We start from the raw sequence: 14427 nt of genomic DNA on the forward strand, positions 1-14427 counted from the left end.
CCTAAGGTCCTTCTGAATGTCCCCCTCCAGGAGAGAAGCCCTGTCTCTCTGTAGCCCCTCTGCCCAGCTTTCTCTCTTGCGTATGTCCTGCTGTGAGGTCTGAACCAGAGCTCTGTCAGAATACTCAACCCCATGCAATGGTCAGACGTACCTTGGCACATCTGTGCAGTTGGAAGCATTGGGGGTTGGGAGCAGTTTGTGAATCTTAGAATTCGAGTCCTCGGTCACAATTGTTTTTGGAAACACCTGCAGTCAAGGGTCCTGTGTGAACCCGCTCTACCCCAGGTCCATCCTTTGGGAGTCATGGGTGCCAGGACCAGGGCCGTGCTCCAAAGCTGTATTTGTGTGACTGGAAGGCAAGAGGAAGACTGGAACTGGGACTCTTTCATTCTTGCCTGTTCGTTTCACAGGGGTCTCCCTCTCACATGCACAGGAATGTTCCCAAGTCTTTCCAAAATCCCTTTGATCAACTCAACGCCAAGCTTTTCTACCCTGTTCACGCCATCCCACTGAGCTTTCTCACTCTCTACTACAGGGAGTTGGCACCGCCACTCACTGGCCTCTCAAGCATCTTCCCAGCTGCCTCAGTTTCCCACCCAGCTCTGAAGCCAAGCAGGTTCCACCAGCGGAGGCAGCACCACCCCATCCTCCACATAACCAACAACAAGCCCTGGGAGTCTAGTCTTGCCCCAGCCCTCCACGTATGCTAGTCCGAACCCTTACTGCTCAAAGTGTGGGCCGGGCACCAGCAGCATAAGCATCACCTGGAGAAGCAGTAGAAATGCCTATTCTCAAGCCCACTCCAGACCTTCTGAATTAGAATCTGCATTACTCTACACCTTCACACGTAGGAAGCACTGCTTTAAACAATCTGATCCCCTCCTCATGCTTCCTGAACCGTTGGGGAGGGTGGAATGAGAGCCAGAAGCCCAGGCTGCGACCACATGGTTAAGGCCTCACTCCGGCAGTGGAGAAATCCGGGGGACAATCTGGACGCTCCCTAGAGAACCTAGGGAGGCACCCTCAGCAGACAGGAGCAACCATGGCAGGACTGGAGGGGAGGAGAGCAGAAGGGCCACGTGGGGAGATCCAGGTAAGGGCTTGGGGCAAAGGATACATACAGTGAGAAAGGAGGGGTACCTGCCTTTGCTAGCAGCGGTAGGATGGCTCCCTTTGGGCTGCTGCCACCATCCTCAGCCCCTGTCCCCTGTCAGGCACCTACAGCCAAGGACACAGCTCCTGCTGTGCTGCCTGGATCTGCCCAGTGACTGGGTTTCTGCCCTCCCTCTTGCTGGCAAAGTCACCATCTCCCACTGGCTGCGTTGCTGGTAGTGGGTATTCAGGAAATTGTTGAATTGAGAGGAAGCCACAGCTTGTGCAGAGTCTGGATAATTCACCAGACGGTGGGCCTCAGAGGAGGGGCAGGAATGGAGACTTAGGTGGGAAAGACAAGCCCTGATGCCCTACTTAACTGGAGTCACCACTTCTCATCTCTCAGATCCTGTCTGAGTCCTTGCTTTTGCCTGGCCATGGTTTAGCAAGGTGGTGGCGAGAGGAAGTAGGAGATGGCAGGAAATGACCCTGGGCTGCAGGACTGCTCCCTGGCCCCCATTTGGGGTGCACTCAATGTCTGACCTGGGGTGGAGATGGGGTTCCCTGATGGTAAGCCCCCCCCCCCCACCTACTGTGGCGAGAGGAGGCTGTCTCCTCCCCACCCAACCTCACGCCATTTCAGAGAGGAGGCCTTTCCAGGACAGACCTCAACTCTGCTCTTCTAGGCCTAGTTCAGCCCCTGCCAACTGCAGCCTCCCTTTCTCTAGGCTTCAGCCTCCTCTTCCAGAAAGGCAGAAGGCTTCTGGATGATTGGTGAGGTTTCCCTGGTTTGACCATCCTGAGTCTGGGGTTGTGAGCCACCTGGGCGAAAGGCAGAGGTGAGGAAGGGACCAGGCCTGGCGTGGTCGTGCCAGTTGCTGAGGCTGTCTGCACCTGAGGAGCTGGAAGCTGGCAGCTGGAGAGGGAGGCCACGCGCAAGCCAGGGGCTCAGCGCTTCTCAGCCTTGCTTTTTTGCTCTGGGAGGTGGGGGCAGGGGGTGGGGAGCTTGTGGCCTAGGCAGCAGTAGATGCAAGACAGGGCTTACCAGCCTCAGAGACCAGGTGTGGCACAGGTATACACCCGGGGCTGTACCTGCAGGTGCAAACACACTTGTGCATGGAGGTGTGTGCCCGTGAGGCACAGGGGAGGACAGCTCCTTGCCCTCACAATGTCACTGGGCCAGAGAATTTGCCAAACCATATAGCCAGACTGCCACAAGCCACCAGCAACAAGACACCCATCACAAAGAAGGCTCTTGACTGTGTTCTTCTCTCCTCCTCTCTCCAGCCCGGTGCCCCCCTTCCCAGGAGCTTTGCTCAGCATCTCCCTATGGGGCCAGGGACCCCTGTCCTGCCCCTCACACCTCCTCTGCCTCTTACTCTTTGGCCAGTTCCTCTGGGGGGCCTGCTTCGTGGTGCCAGGCCCTGCTGGACCCCAGTCTTGCCAGGCCTGTCTTTTCTGGGTTCTAAGGGCCCTGTTCCTCTTTGTGACTCAGAGCAAGCCTGGACTTCCTGCTCAGCCTGGAGATCCTTCCACCCCAGGGGCTGCTCGGAACCCTCTGACTGGGACGCAGGACTCTCCTGGGCCCCGGGCCTTGGACTGAGCACACCCATGCTCTTCCCAGGCCCAGGGCTATTGGTACCTCCTAGAGAGAGGTCAAGGGGAACCAAGTCAGAGGTTTGTGGAGAGCCAGGGACTGGACTGGCTGTTGAAGCTCCTGACTCCCCCTTTGGCCCCTCTGGGGGTGCTGGGGCTGGGCTGGTTGCTGGGGCACTCGGGGGCCTGCCCTGCTCCGTCCTGTTCTGTGTCTGCGCATGCTCCTTCTCGCTCAGAGTCTGGCTGCTGCTTTGACTTCCCTGAAACAAGAGATTGGCCCTGCTGGCTGGCAAATCCAGGGCTCACGTCCCTAGCCCGCCCCTCTCTCTGTCCCAGTACCCACCTCCTGGCTCTCCACTTCCTCCTTATCTTCCTTTGTCTCCCACCTGTAGAAACACAGCATACACGGCAGGCCCCACTCTTACCCACCCTGCTTCACGTCACCAGCACCATAGTCGGTGGCCTACGTTCCCCAGGGTTCAGGAGCATCAGGGCGAGAATGAGGCTCCTGGACGCTTCCCTTCCAGCCTGACTTGCTCCCCAAATTTAGCCATTTTCTCTGAACACCTCCCTCCTTAGCCCTGGCCCAGGTCCCCAGCTGTTGTTTGTGCCAAGCCTGCAGCACCTTGAGTTCTGTGGAGACTCCAGGCATGTCCCTGCCTGCGCTGCCTGGGAAAGGCACCTGACTTCCCAGGGGAAGGTAACTGCTGTAATTACCACCAACCTCCCTGGGCACCGGGCTCTTGCTGCCGCTGCCTTTGCTGAAGGCCTCTCCCTGCATCTTATTAATCTGCCCCCAGGCAGCAGTCAGCTGTCAACCAGGGGGAAGAGGCCCCAGGGAGGGCTGGCACAGGCACCAGACCAGCAGCACCAGACCAGTGAGGGTTCTCAACTCCCGGGGGGAAAGGAGAGCCAGCCAATCAGGAAGCCCAGGTGCCTCCCTGATTTTGCCCTCTGCCACCTGTTACCTTCGGGCCCTGCCAGTCAGCCTATCCGTCCCTCGAGCTTTGCTGCATATGGCTGGTGCCACCAAGGATCTGCTACACTGCCCACCCCGAGTAGTACCACCTGCAAGAAATGGTCCACGAATCAAGGAGAGAAGAGAGCCTTAGCAGCGCAGCTCCTGCACCAGCTCAAGGGACCCTGCTCCTCCTCCTCTCCCAACTCACCTTTGCCATCAGGGGGCAATGGTGGGGGCTGTAGCTTCCGGTGGCTCCTGGGACCTAAGTGTGGCAAAGGAAAAGGGGAACGGGCGGGGTAGCAAAGGACCCAAACACCAGTTTGGAGCAGGAATACCAGTTCTTCCAGGGCCAGGAAGCTGTCGGTCCTTCCCTTGGTCCAGTTGTGGGTTTTCTGGCCCCCAGATCGAGCCCTAGCCTGGAGAGTGGGCAATGGGGTCCCTGTGCTCATGCTACTACTCTCAGCTAAGTGACAGGCAGGCCTCTGCAGCACCAGCTTCCCCGTGTGTAAAATGAGGGGAGACGTGGCTCTCAGAGCTCTGTTTCTACAGCAGGCCAGGTAGGGCACGAGGGCTCTCACCCCGGGAAACCGACAACTCCGTGCAACCCCAGCTCAGACTTCCTCACGAGCCTTCTCCCCACACATTCTGGGGTCAGAACCCGGGGGAGAAGCTGTGGTTTTGGAGCGTGGACAAGGAGGTCATGGTGCCCTCCTCTGATAGCAAGGGAGAGGAAGGAAGATGTCCTTCCAGGCTTCCTTCCAGCTCTAAAAGTGAGTGATAAACCAAGAGACAGAGGAAAGAGAGGAAGAGGGGGCAAGGGGTAAAAAAGCCAAGGGGAAGGGGGAGAGGTGGGGTGTTGGCTCACCCCTGGTGCTGCCTGCCCTGCCTGGGCCCTCCTCCCGAGGCTTGCTGGAGCCCTGTGACCTGTGGAGACAGAGGAGGTAGTCAGGCTGCTGGCGCAGGGAGGACAGAGGCTGCAGCAAGACCCACACCGCCTCCACTTTCCCCAGCCCCAGCCCCAGAACTCGGAGGGCAGCAGGGAGATGGTGGGTCCAAGAAAGACGGGGAACCCAGTGTCCCCCCAGATCCCTGACCCAAAGGCCCAGGCAGACCCTCACCACCCTGGGGAGAGTCTCACCAGCCCTCTAAGAAGCACCCACAGTTAGCCCTACCCACAGCATGTCGGCCCGATAAGCCTCCCAGCCCTGCCACCCACGTGGACTTGGCCTTGTCCAGGTCCCACGGGCGGCGCCAGTCACCCTGTGCATCTCTGTGCCGGGCGAGGCGGGCCAGGTCTATCTGCTCCCGCTCCTGCTTCCACTGGGCATAGTCCCAGTCCCCTTCCAGGGGCCCCCACACTGGCCGGTGGGGAGCTGAGCCGGGGACCAGGCCTGGACTCTGGGGCTCCCGGGCATCCTGACAGGAGAAGACACTCAGCACCACGGGGTAGAAGCAGAAAGAGCCCTGGGTTTGGAATGGAAATCCAGAGTCTACTAACCCCTTCCTCTCTCAAGGTTTTGCCGTTCCCATCTAAAAATTCGATGTGTTCCATCTCTAATGTGCTGTTTGCCATAGGCACGGTTTCCATCCACTTGCTAGCTGTGTCTTTTGGGCAGGTTACTAAACCTCTCTGTGTATCATTTTCTCATCTGTAAAATGGGAATAATAATAACACCTATCCACAGGGTTGCTGCAGGAGTGTGTGGCCAGGCCCAGAGTGAAGAGGCACACAGCAGCTGTGAGCCAGAGCCAGGGCTAGGGGCTGCTGCCACCTAGAGGTCGAACCTGGCACGGGGCCAGTCCTCTGCACTCTCCTGGCCCCATCCAAAGTCCCCACCCTCTTGCCACCAGAGGTCCAGGTAGGGTAAAGAGCTGGATCACACCTCTGTCTCTTGGGGTAAGGCCCACCCAATGTGGGGGCTGGACCAGAAAAGGAAGAAGGGGTGGGAATTCTTGCTGGGGCTGCCTGGGCCTGTCCCCATGGACAGGGGACATATGGGACTCAGCTTCTTGGCCTCCCCTGAACGGGTACCACCACCTTCATGTCCTCATCCCCTCTTAAAGATATACCTTCCGTGCAGAATCCAAGCTGACAGCCATCTGCATGGAGCAGCTCTGGCCCAAGCCCTCTCTAGGTGGCCCTTCTGCTCCCTGGCTTCTTGCTCTGGTGGACTTCTCACTTACGATCCGCTTGGCCTAGGGGAGGTGAGTACGGGCAGTGTGGCAGAGCTGGAGGGGAAGAGGCTACACGCCTGGCACCTGGGCTTCCCGCATGCATCCTGCTCACCTCGGCTTTGTTTTCCATGGTCACAGCCAGCTCCACCCGCTCCCCTAAGCAGAAGCTGTCCGTGTGGTCCTCCAGCTCCTCATCTGTGAGCATCTCATTGGCCGCTCCAGGTCCACGGGTGCTCCTTGCCCAGTTTTGGCTGACCACCCGCTTTTCCTGCAGAATGAGAAGCTCTGTCCTCAGGCCCTGAGGGCAGTGCTAGCTGGGAGCGGGGGGCTGGGTCCTTTGGGTGGTTCCCCAGGCCAGTTCCAGCCCTGGCCCTCCCTGGAATGCCCACAGAGAAGCCGACCGCCTGGGGCCTTCACATGCCAGTGGCATTAGGTTGTCCAGGGTGCCACAGTGACCCGTCATCTCTGAGCAGGGAAGTCCAGAGCACTTGGACAACGGGCCTTTGTCTCTCACCCACTATGGCTAGCACTCAGCCCCATTTCTCTGAGCCCTGGGCTTTGGGGTTTAGGAGTAGCCTGTGCTTTGAGGCATAGGTACAGGGCTGTGGAGTTGGGAAAGGGTATGAGGAGGCTTCCATTTTCAGGCCTTTCAACTGTGGCTCTTTGGGGGTGGGGGGACAACAGCAGCCTGGGCTGCATGGGAGTGGGAGCTGGAGAGGAGCCCGGAACTGTAAGTGGGAGAAGCAGAGGAACAGGAGCAGGTGTCCGCCCACATCAGGGCTAATGTGGGCAGACACCTCCTTGCCGCCCTGCCCCGTCTCCCTGGTGGGGCTTACACCGGGAACCTGGCTGATGGTGATGGTGAGGCCATCAGGTTGGAGGAGCTCCGGCGTGGTCACAGCCATGCCCCCCTGCTCCGCCTGCCGACGGTCTTCCTGGATCTCCTGTGGGAGGGCCCGGGGTCAGCACAGGCCATGGCCCCCACCGCCCCCCGAAGCACAGAGACACAGACGCCGACAGGCCTACACAGAGAGACACCGGTGGGACACCAGGGGGCAGAGACACCGCATCACAGAGTCCCCAAGACCCTCACACAGCCTCTGAGATGGACCACACCCACCCTAACCCTGTCCCCAGGCTGAGCCTGCAGGGAGAGACTAACACACCAGGGTCTGTGTATCAGACAGGCAGTGCCAACCCCATCGACCCTCCCAGCCCCTGTCACAGCCCACTCACCTGGTACCTGCGGAGTAAGGCCTGGTTCTTCTTGCGAAGGGCAATTATCCTCTGGTCCAGCTCTGCATCCTTCTCTTCCTGCCTGCTCATCAGAGACTCGGCCCCATGAGGCCCCTGCAGAGGGCAGAGGGCCCAAGCTCCTGACTGCTGGGGTCATCCCTGATCAGTGCCCAAACTTCCCCCCACAACCAGATTCTTACCACCCAAAGAACATACCCCAGACCCAGCACTAAGGTCCAAAGAGGAGATGACACGTAGAATGCCCCGAGCCCCCACCCCACGAGGCCTGTCTGCCATCACTCTGCATTCGAAGGCTCAGGTCAGGGCCTCGTACCCAGGCCCACAGCTCCCAGCAGTGGGCTGCCCCTCCCCCGGCTCTCCAGGGAGCTCCACTGCTGAGCACAGCCTGGAATGGGAGTTATAAATGGCTCTGGCAGCGGAACCTGCCGTGACTGGGAAGTTGCCAGGGGATTCAGGAGGTCGAGGAGGAGCTCTTCGGCTCCCAGGCCCAAAACCACAGTAAAAAGAGAGGCCTCTGATCCGTCCTGAGCTCCCAGGCCCTGGACCCCACTCCTCAGGCCTGTGCCCAGCCTGTGGGAAAGAGCCACTTCCAGGGGCCCAGCCGCTCCAGGCTGTGAGCTGCTGGCAGTGGGCACAGGAGAGAACCAGATCCAGGGAGGCCCGGGTCCCTCCCTCTCTGCCTGCAGGGTCTCCTTTGTCACCAATGCCCCTGCCCAGCCCCCTGCCTCCTAGGCACAGCCCTCTTCCTCCCAGGCCCAGCTGTCCCCAGCTGCTCCCAGAGTATGGCTTCCTGGTGTCCCGGCCCTCTCCCAGCCCCAAGAAACCCTCCAAGGGTGAGGTGCCACTCACAGCTGAGTGCATGGCAACAGCGGGCACGAAGAGAATTCCAGAGGAGCCTTGGGGGAGCTAACGCAGGAGGGACACGGGAGCCGCCGGAGCCAGGCCTCTGCCGGCCTCTCCCTGCTGGCTTCAGCTTCGCTGCTCAGCACACAGATCATGTTGTGATTACAAAAGACTCCTCTGGGCTCCAGGCCAGGAACGCCTTGGCCGCTGCCCCCACCCATCCACTCTCGGAGGGCGAGGGCCAGGGCACCGGCAGCCAGCTGGCCCTGCCCAGTGCCTCTGGCTGCCCTGCCCCAGCGTCCCTGGACAAACCAATAGGGACCTCTCCCTGGCAGGGTAAGCCTACGCAGGGGACCTGGCTGCCCCGGGCCCTGCTTTCCCCGAGGCCTGTGCCCCTGCAAGACCCCAGCCTGGGCCTACCTATAGACAGACGGGAAGCCAGGGTGGGCCTTCGCCCCTCCCATTAGTAGAGAAAGGCCTACGGGACCCAGCCCATCCGGCTCCCTGGTCTGAGGGTCCCCACCTCAAACAAGTCCCCCCTAACTCTCCTTACCAGCCCTAGTTAAAATCATTGGAAGGGATCAAGAAGCTCACTTCCCCTATGCTACCAAATACTACCTCATACCTAAAATAACACCATTAGTCACTCATTCCTTTAGGTTGAACGTTGTCTTCCCTGTATTTGAAGTACAGTCACCCCTGGGAGGCTCAGCTGTTCATGTCTCTCTTTGGTATGGGGTGAAGGACCCTTGCCACTACAGCTCACAGCCGGTCACCAGCCACCCTCCTAAGGCTTCTAACTGTGGGCCCTTCCTGGCCTTGCTCTCTGGGGCTAGCCCTTTCAGCCCCTCTGACCCAGAGAAAGGAAGCAGACTTTCTTGGGAAAGTCCCTCCCTAAACTTTCTCTGTATGGCTAAGGCTGGTCCCTCTACCCGGGGGAGCAGCTTACCTGGCAGCCCCACCCTGGGAGCCTCTGGGACCTCGGGCATGGGATGCCGGGAAGAGGGGTGGTGTCTCTGTATCAGGAGCACCTGGGGTCTTTTTCAGCAGTTACAGAGCCCTGACCTCTGGGGCCTGAGGGGGTCAGAGGTCCCTGCATTCCCTACATCCCTGACTGACCAGGCCTGTTTCCCTAATTACATGGCATGACTTGTCCCCTTCTGTCTCCAGAGCAAAAAGCCCCACTGCCCTCCCTGTCTTCCCTAGTCCAGCCAGAGACCCAACCTCTGCTCCCCTTGAACCACCCCTTCCTACCCAACCCCCTCCTCACCACAGTTAGCCTCCTTCCCAGCCAGGCCTTCACACAGCACCCCTGACCCCACGCCCCGTCGCCGCAGCCCCGGAGTTCCCATCCCGCTTGGAAACGCCACTGCTCCCTCTTCCTTTCCTGCCGGATGTTCCCGCTGAGTCAGACTCATCTACTTCCCCAGGAATGTGACTCACCCGGCTTCTTGTCCTGGGCCTCTCTCTAACACATGCTCGCTCCATCTCCCACCTTCTCCATACGCTGCCCCGACAGGCTGCAGAGCCCCTGAGGTGCAGGGACAGGGCTCTGGTGGGTGGCAGTCAAGCTTCCCATCTCCTGCCCCCACCGTGTTGTTGAAGCTGGGAGGCCCACAGAGCATCGGCCTAGGAGGGGGAGAGGAAGCTGACGCCTAATGTTCTCCGTCACGTTTGGGACCCAGATTCCCAGACCCAATCAGGAAGGGTATAGACAGAAGAGGCTGCAGGGGTGAGGCTGTCCCCCTCGGTCCCGTTCCCAGCCAGGGGAATAGGAGGCACTGGTAGAAATCCAGCCATCCCATGGGGAGGGTAAGCCAGCTCTTCTGGAAGGGTCTGCAGGGAGAGACTCCATGGACCTAGTGGCAAAGGCCTCAAAGCCCATCAGGCTAGAGGCCCGTGTGCCTAGAACGAGCCAACAGTGAGACAGGGCCCACAGTGTCTGGCCATGTGCCTCCCACGTGTTACAATGTCACACTTTGGAGCAGCCCCTACGTTCTCCTATTTGCTCCAGAGTCTGCTCTCCCACTGGACAGAGGCTCTCTGAGGGCGGAAATGGCGTGCCCAGGGCCTCTAGATCCCCCTGCAAACTACTGACCCTCCTCCCACCACTTGGAAAATGAACATGAGTGAATACCCCATGCAATCCTGGGCACAGTTGTGGGTATCTTATGTATAGGCTGTGACTGCCTTTCTTTCATCCAGAATGTATGCAGCCCTGAGGTAAGCGGTGGCTGGTGAAGGCCACTGTCTGGGGGAGGCAGGGAGATGACCAGTATGGTATTCACTGTGAGCCTCTGTCTCTGGTACTCCACACCACCACGAGGGGCAGCAGAGTTACAAAAGCCCGTTTCGGGGGTTGGAGGGGTCTTCCCCTCCTCTCCTGCTCTCCGGCTCCTCTACCTCAAGTCTCCATAAACCCTACCTCCCACCTCCACCAGACTGGAGAAGTTAAGCAGTTCCAGACCTATTTTACTGATGAGGAGGCCCAGAAAGGTAGCCCCATCAGCCTGGGCTGCACAGCCTGTTTGAAGCATAGATGAGACTAGAACCCAGCAGGGCACCTGCCTTCCCTGCCCAGCACTCTCCCCAGCCCCACAAACCCACCAGCTGCCCCAATACTGCACAGGTCACATCTTTTCCCTTTGGAAGGTATTATGGGTCCAAGGTACAGACCCAGAGGGAACCCTGAGGACATGATGGCAGCAAGTCTGGAAATCCTCGCTGAGAAAGAAAAGAAGAGGGAAGAATGCAGGGGAGGAAAGCCCCTCTGGACCACGCACTGAGCCAGGGAGCAGAGGCCTGGCAGAGGCCCCTCCCATGGAGCCTTTGCTGCTCAGACCCTGCTCACTGTTTCCAGAACGGCTGCCCTTGATGATGGCTGGTCATTAAACAGAAGCACTCCATCCCTTGCCCTTGTTATAGAATGAGACAGAGTGGAATCGTGGATTCCAAATTAACTTCACCCCTCACTGGCTGTGTGGATTTAAGTAAGTCCCTAATGTCTCTGGTCCTTGTCTGTCAAACGAGGTATACCTACTTCACTGAATCATTGGCAGAAGAAATGAAATAACCCAGTAACGTCCATATGTATCTAGATTCTAGAACAACGTGTGACCTAGAGTAAAGCTCAGAATAGTTTTCTTCTTGCCTCAGGCAAGTGTGATAGCCACCTTCTGGATGCTACCATCACAGAATCCTTTGAGGCACCCAAAGGCTGCGTCCGGCCAGCCAGCCTGCAGGGGAAACACACTGAAGCCCTCTAGGCCCTAGGGCTTGGCAACCTTCTGTGACCTGATGAGGGAGATCCCCTCAGTGTTCTTTCCGTGCCCTCCTTCATGTTTTCCCTGCCCAGCTAATCCTGCAGGGCCAGACTCCTACCCCACCCCCTCCAGGGAGTCTTCCCTGCCTGCCCCCCTCCCCCATGCCCCATTCCCTCTGAAATCCAGGCTCTGGCTGCCATCTCTTTCCAGGCAGCTCTGGCGCTCTTGGAAGCAGTCCCCGTGCTTCACCTGTCTCTGGATCCCACCAGGCTCAGTTCCAGGCTCACATCCCAATGCCTGGGAACCATTCATTTTGACTGTGGCCTAGCCCTTAGTGGTCACTGGTTCCACCTGCCAGGTCTGGGTGGGTGGATGAGTATTGAGGAAGAGGGTGAGCAAAGCTGGACTGCATGAGAACCCGGCTACTAGGCAGCAGCCCTCTGAATGGGAAGGAGCAAGAAGGCAGTGTAAAGTACAGTGTTCCTTTCCTACAAACCCAGTCTCTCCAGTGAACGCCCCCAACACCCCACCATGTCCATTCCTGGCTCAAGAAACTGCTGTGCTAACTCCTACTGACCAGAGTATGTGCAGGCCTTTCCGGTCAGGCCAGGCCTGGCTCAGGGTGGGGAAGACTCAGAGTGCATGAGATCGGGCCAGAGGGACAGGCCTTGGGTAGGTTCAAGGTCCCAGAGACAAAGTCTGGGCCCCGCCTCTCCCGAGAGCACGCATGCTGGGGCAGGGCAGGCCCAAAGCCCCTTGAGGCATCAGGAAGCAGAGGAAAACTGGTCTGGGGACCTACCCTTCCATTCTGCTCTCCAGGCCACACCCAGGGCTGGGGCCTCTAGCGCTTTCCAGCCTTTCCCCCAGCACTGGGAGGTGAACCCTTGTGTGGCACTGAACGCCTGGGGTCTCCCTTGTAGGGGACTTTCTGTTCCTTGCTAGCTGCAAAGGTGACTCAGATTGTTGTTCCCAGAGCCGCCCACACCAGAGGCCAAGTGCTGCCCCCATCAGGGCTTGCCTTTGACAGTAGCAGCACCTACTGTGTGCTTTACCTGGCTGAGGCTATGAGCGAACAAGGAGGTGAACGCCCAAGCTCCCTCTCAGAGGCACTTGTGAATACCAGGCCAGTGGAGGAGGAGAGGAGCTTTAAGGAGATGAGCAAGACTCAGCAAGGGGTGGCAGTGGGAGGGCATCCTGTTGGTGCAGTGGGGGAAGTGGCGGCGGCTCTGACCAGCAGGAGAATGTTAGGTTAGGAAGGTGCAGACCAGACCAGAAGGACCCTGAAAGGCAGATCGAGTGGGTACAGTGGTCCAAGTGGTCCAAGAGGTGCTCAGTGGAGGTTCTACAGCAGGGTCTGAGGAGGCTGTGCAGTGGTTTAGGAAGCTAAAGCTAGAATGGGTCAAGCAGGTAAGATATGGGGGAGCGGGGCAGAGGTAGAGGGAAGCACACAGGCAGGAAGCTGTGTCCAAAGCCTGGAGGGAGGGGTCTGGGCCAGGCAGAGCAGTAGGGGTCTAGGGAAGAGTAAGCAGGAGGCCCAGAGTATTAGCGTGGCTGAGGGTGGGCACAGTGGGGAGGGGGAGGGCCTGCCCAGCATCGAGGACTCAGGCCTGCGGAGCCTCACGGATGTGGGGAGCAGGCCGGCTTGGCCATGTGTGTCCAGGGTACTCCTTCCTCTGGGCGGGCAGAGAGGGTTGGCACGAGACAGACAGGCTCTCTTTCCTCTTGAAGCTCATCCCAGAGGCCTCTCATGGGGGTGGGGGTAGGTGGGGTTACATCTTCTTGCGATAGGGAAAAGGTCTGGCACAGTTTTGAGGTGTAGAGGGGATAGAAACTCAACAGGAGGCTGAGGGATTGGTAAGGGCTGGCCGGCCCCACTGAGAAGAGGGAAGGAATGGCCAGGGGTGGCATGCCCCATCTCTGGGTGGCATGCCCTGGCTTAGAGGCTTCAAGGCTGGTAAGGGCAACTAAGATGAGAGAGACAGACAGACAGACATCGAAATGTCTGAGATACCATATTCACCACAGGGAAGAGGAAGCAGCCTGGAGGTGGGGAGGGCAGTGGGGTGACCAATTGTCCCAGTTTGCCTGGAATTGACCCTATTCTAACACTGTAAGTCTCGCATCCAGAAACCCCTCAATTCTAGGCAAACCTAGACGATTGGTCAGTTTAGGGCAGGGGTGTCAAGCTCATTTTCACCAGGGGCCACATCAGCCTCGAGGTTGCCTTCAAAGGGCCAAATATAATTTTAGGACTGTATAAATGTAACTACTCCTTAACAGGGAAGCGAGAGCCTGGCGCTGCCGCAGGGTAGAAACAAGGTGCCGAGCCGGATAAAACAAGGTGGAGGGCTGGATTCTGCCCGTGGGCCTCATGTTTGCCACCTGTGCTTTAGGGGGAAGGAGGGTGTTGCAAGGGCCTGGGACAGGGAGAGAACTTCTCAGAAGCCAGTTAATGAGATACTCTGAGTGATACCAGGGGGCGGGGCAGGGCGTGTCCAGCAGGGAGATCCGTGTGTGAGCTAGGGAAGTAATGGAGAGGTCAGGAAATCACATCAGTCCTCACCGGCTAACCCTGACAATGGTCATATGTAACACCTGGCACTTACATCTGACATTGCCACACCCTCACACACGTGATGCCATTTGATCTCATCAAGCTCTGAAAGCTGTTAATTAGCCAGGACAGGTGTTATTAGCTTCTCTTGGCAATCAGGGTCAGTGACCTGCCCAGGAGTCTGGGTGGAGAGGTGGAGGCTTCCCCAATGCACCTGCCTTGAATCACTCAGACGCCCCAGCCCTGCCGCGCACTCTCCAGCGCATGCCCAGGTCTGGCCACCTTTGCTCTCCTGCAGTGAGAAGCCTGTCCAACCAAACGTGTGAAGGAGTCTGGCTGCCTGCCTCCCTCCCCACCCCACAAGGCAGCCAAGGAGCAAGGGGCCTGGCTGGCTCTGCTGAGAGAGATCAGAGGTCACAGAGAGGGACATCCTGCTTTCTGGCCCTCACTGTCAGTGTGCCCTCTCCCAAGACTCCTACCCACAGCCTCTACCACTACAGGAGACACCCTTCAGCCTCTCCTCTCCCTGAGCCCGGCCTTTCGCCCAGCAGTGTCTCCTTTGCTCCCCAGGCCTCCATCTCTTCCAGGTGGTGTCTTTCTGGCAGGTAAGTGCCACCTCTCTCAGCCAGGCAGTAAGTTCAAGCATTTGGTGTGTGCTTACCACCTGTAAGGCACAGTGCCGAAGG

At 58.6% G+C, this 14427-nt stretch overlaps 1 protein-coding gene across 2 annotated transcripts; it reads right to left on the minus strand.

The window, feature by feature from the left end:
* Window positions 1-1529: 1529 nt before the first annotated feature.
* Window positions 1530-9216, minus strand: CCDC9B (coiled-coil domain containing 9B). 2 transcript variants are annotated; one of them, XM_045201356.3, is made up of 12 exons: window positions 9195-9216; window positions 7931-8059; window positions 7061-7174; window positions 6661-6768; window positions 5937-6092; window positions 5720-5845; window positions 4909-5113; window positions 4515-4573; window positions 3858-4065; window positions 3657-3756; window positions 3032-3074; window positions 1530-2948 (listed from the first exon to the last, which is right to left on the minus strand). In XM_045201356.3, exons 2-12 carry the CDS (start codon window positions 7940-7942, stop codon window positions 2409-2411), a joined length of 1671 nt encoding a protein of 556 aa, XP_045057291.2. In that variant the 5' UTR covers window positions 7943-8059; window positions 9195-9216; the 3' UTR covers window positions 1530-2408. The 2 variants fall into 2 exon arrangements, 1 of the variants encoding a protein (XP_045057291.2); XR_006656499.3 differs by lacking the exons at window positions 7931-8059; window positions 9195-9216 and adding an exon at window positions 7277-7508 and having other exon boundaries at window positions 2854-2948; window positions 3858-3911; window positions 7061-7204.
* Between the last annotated feature and the right edge of the window lie 5211 nt (window positions 9217-14427).

The sequence above is a fragment of the Desmodus rotundus genome, chromosome 7, assembly GCF_022682495.2.
Source record: "Desmodus rotundus isolate HL8 chromosome 7, HLdesRot8A.1, whole genome shotgun sequence".
Lineage (NCBI taxonomy): Eukaryota > Metazoa > Chordata > Mammalia > Chiroptera > Phyllostomidae > Desmodus > Desmodus rotundus.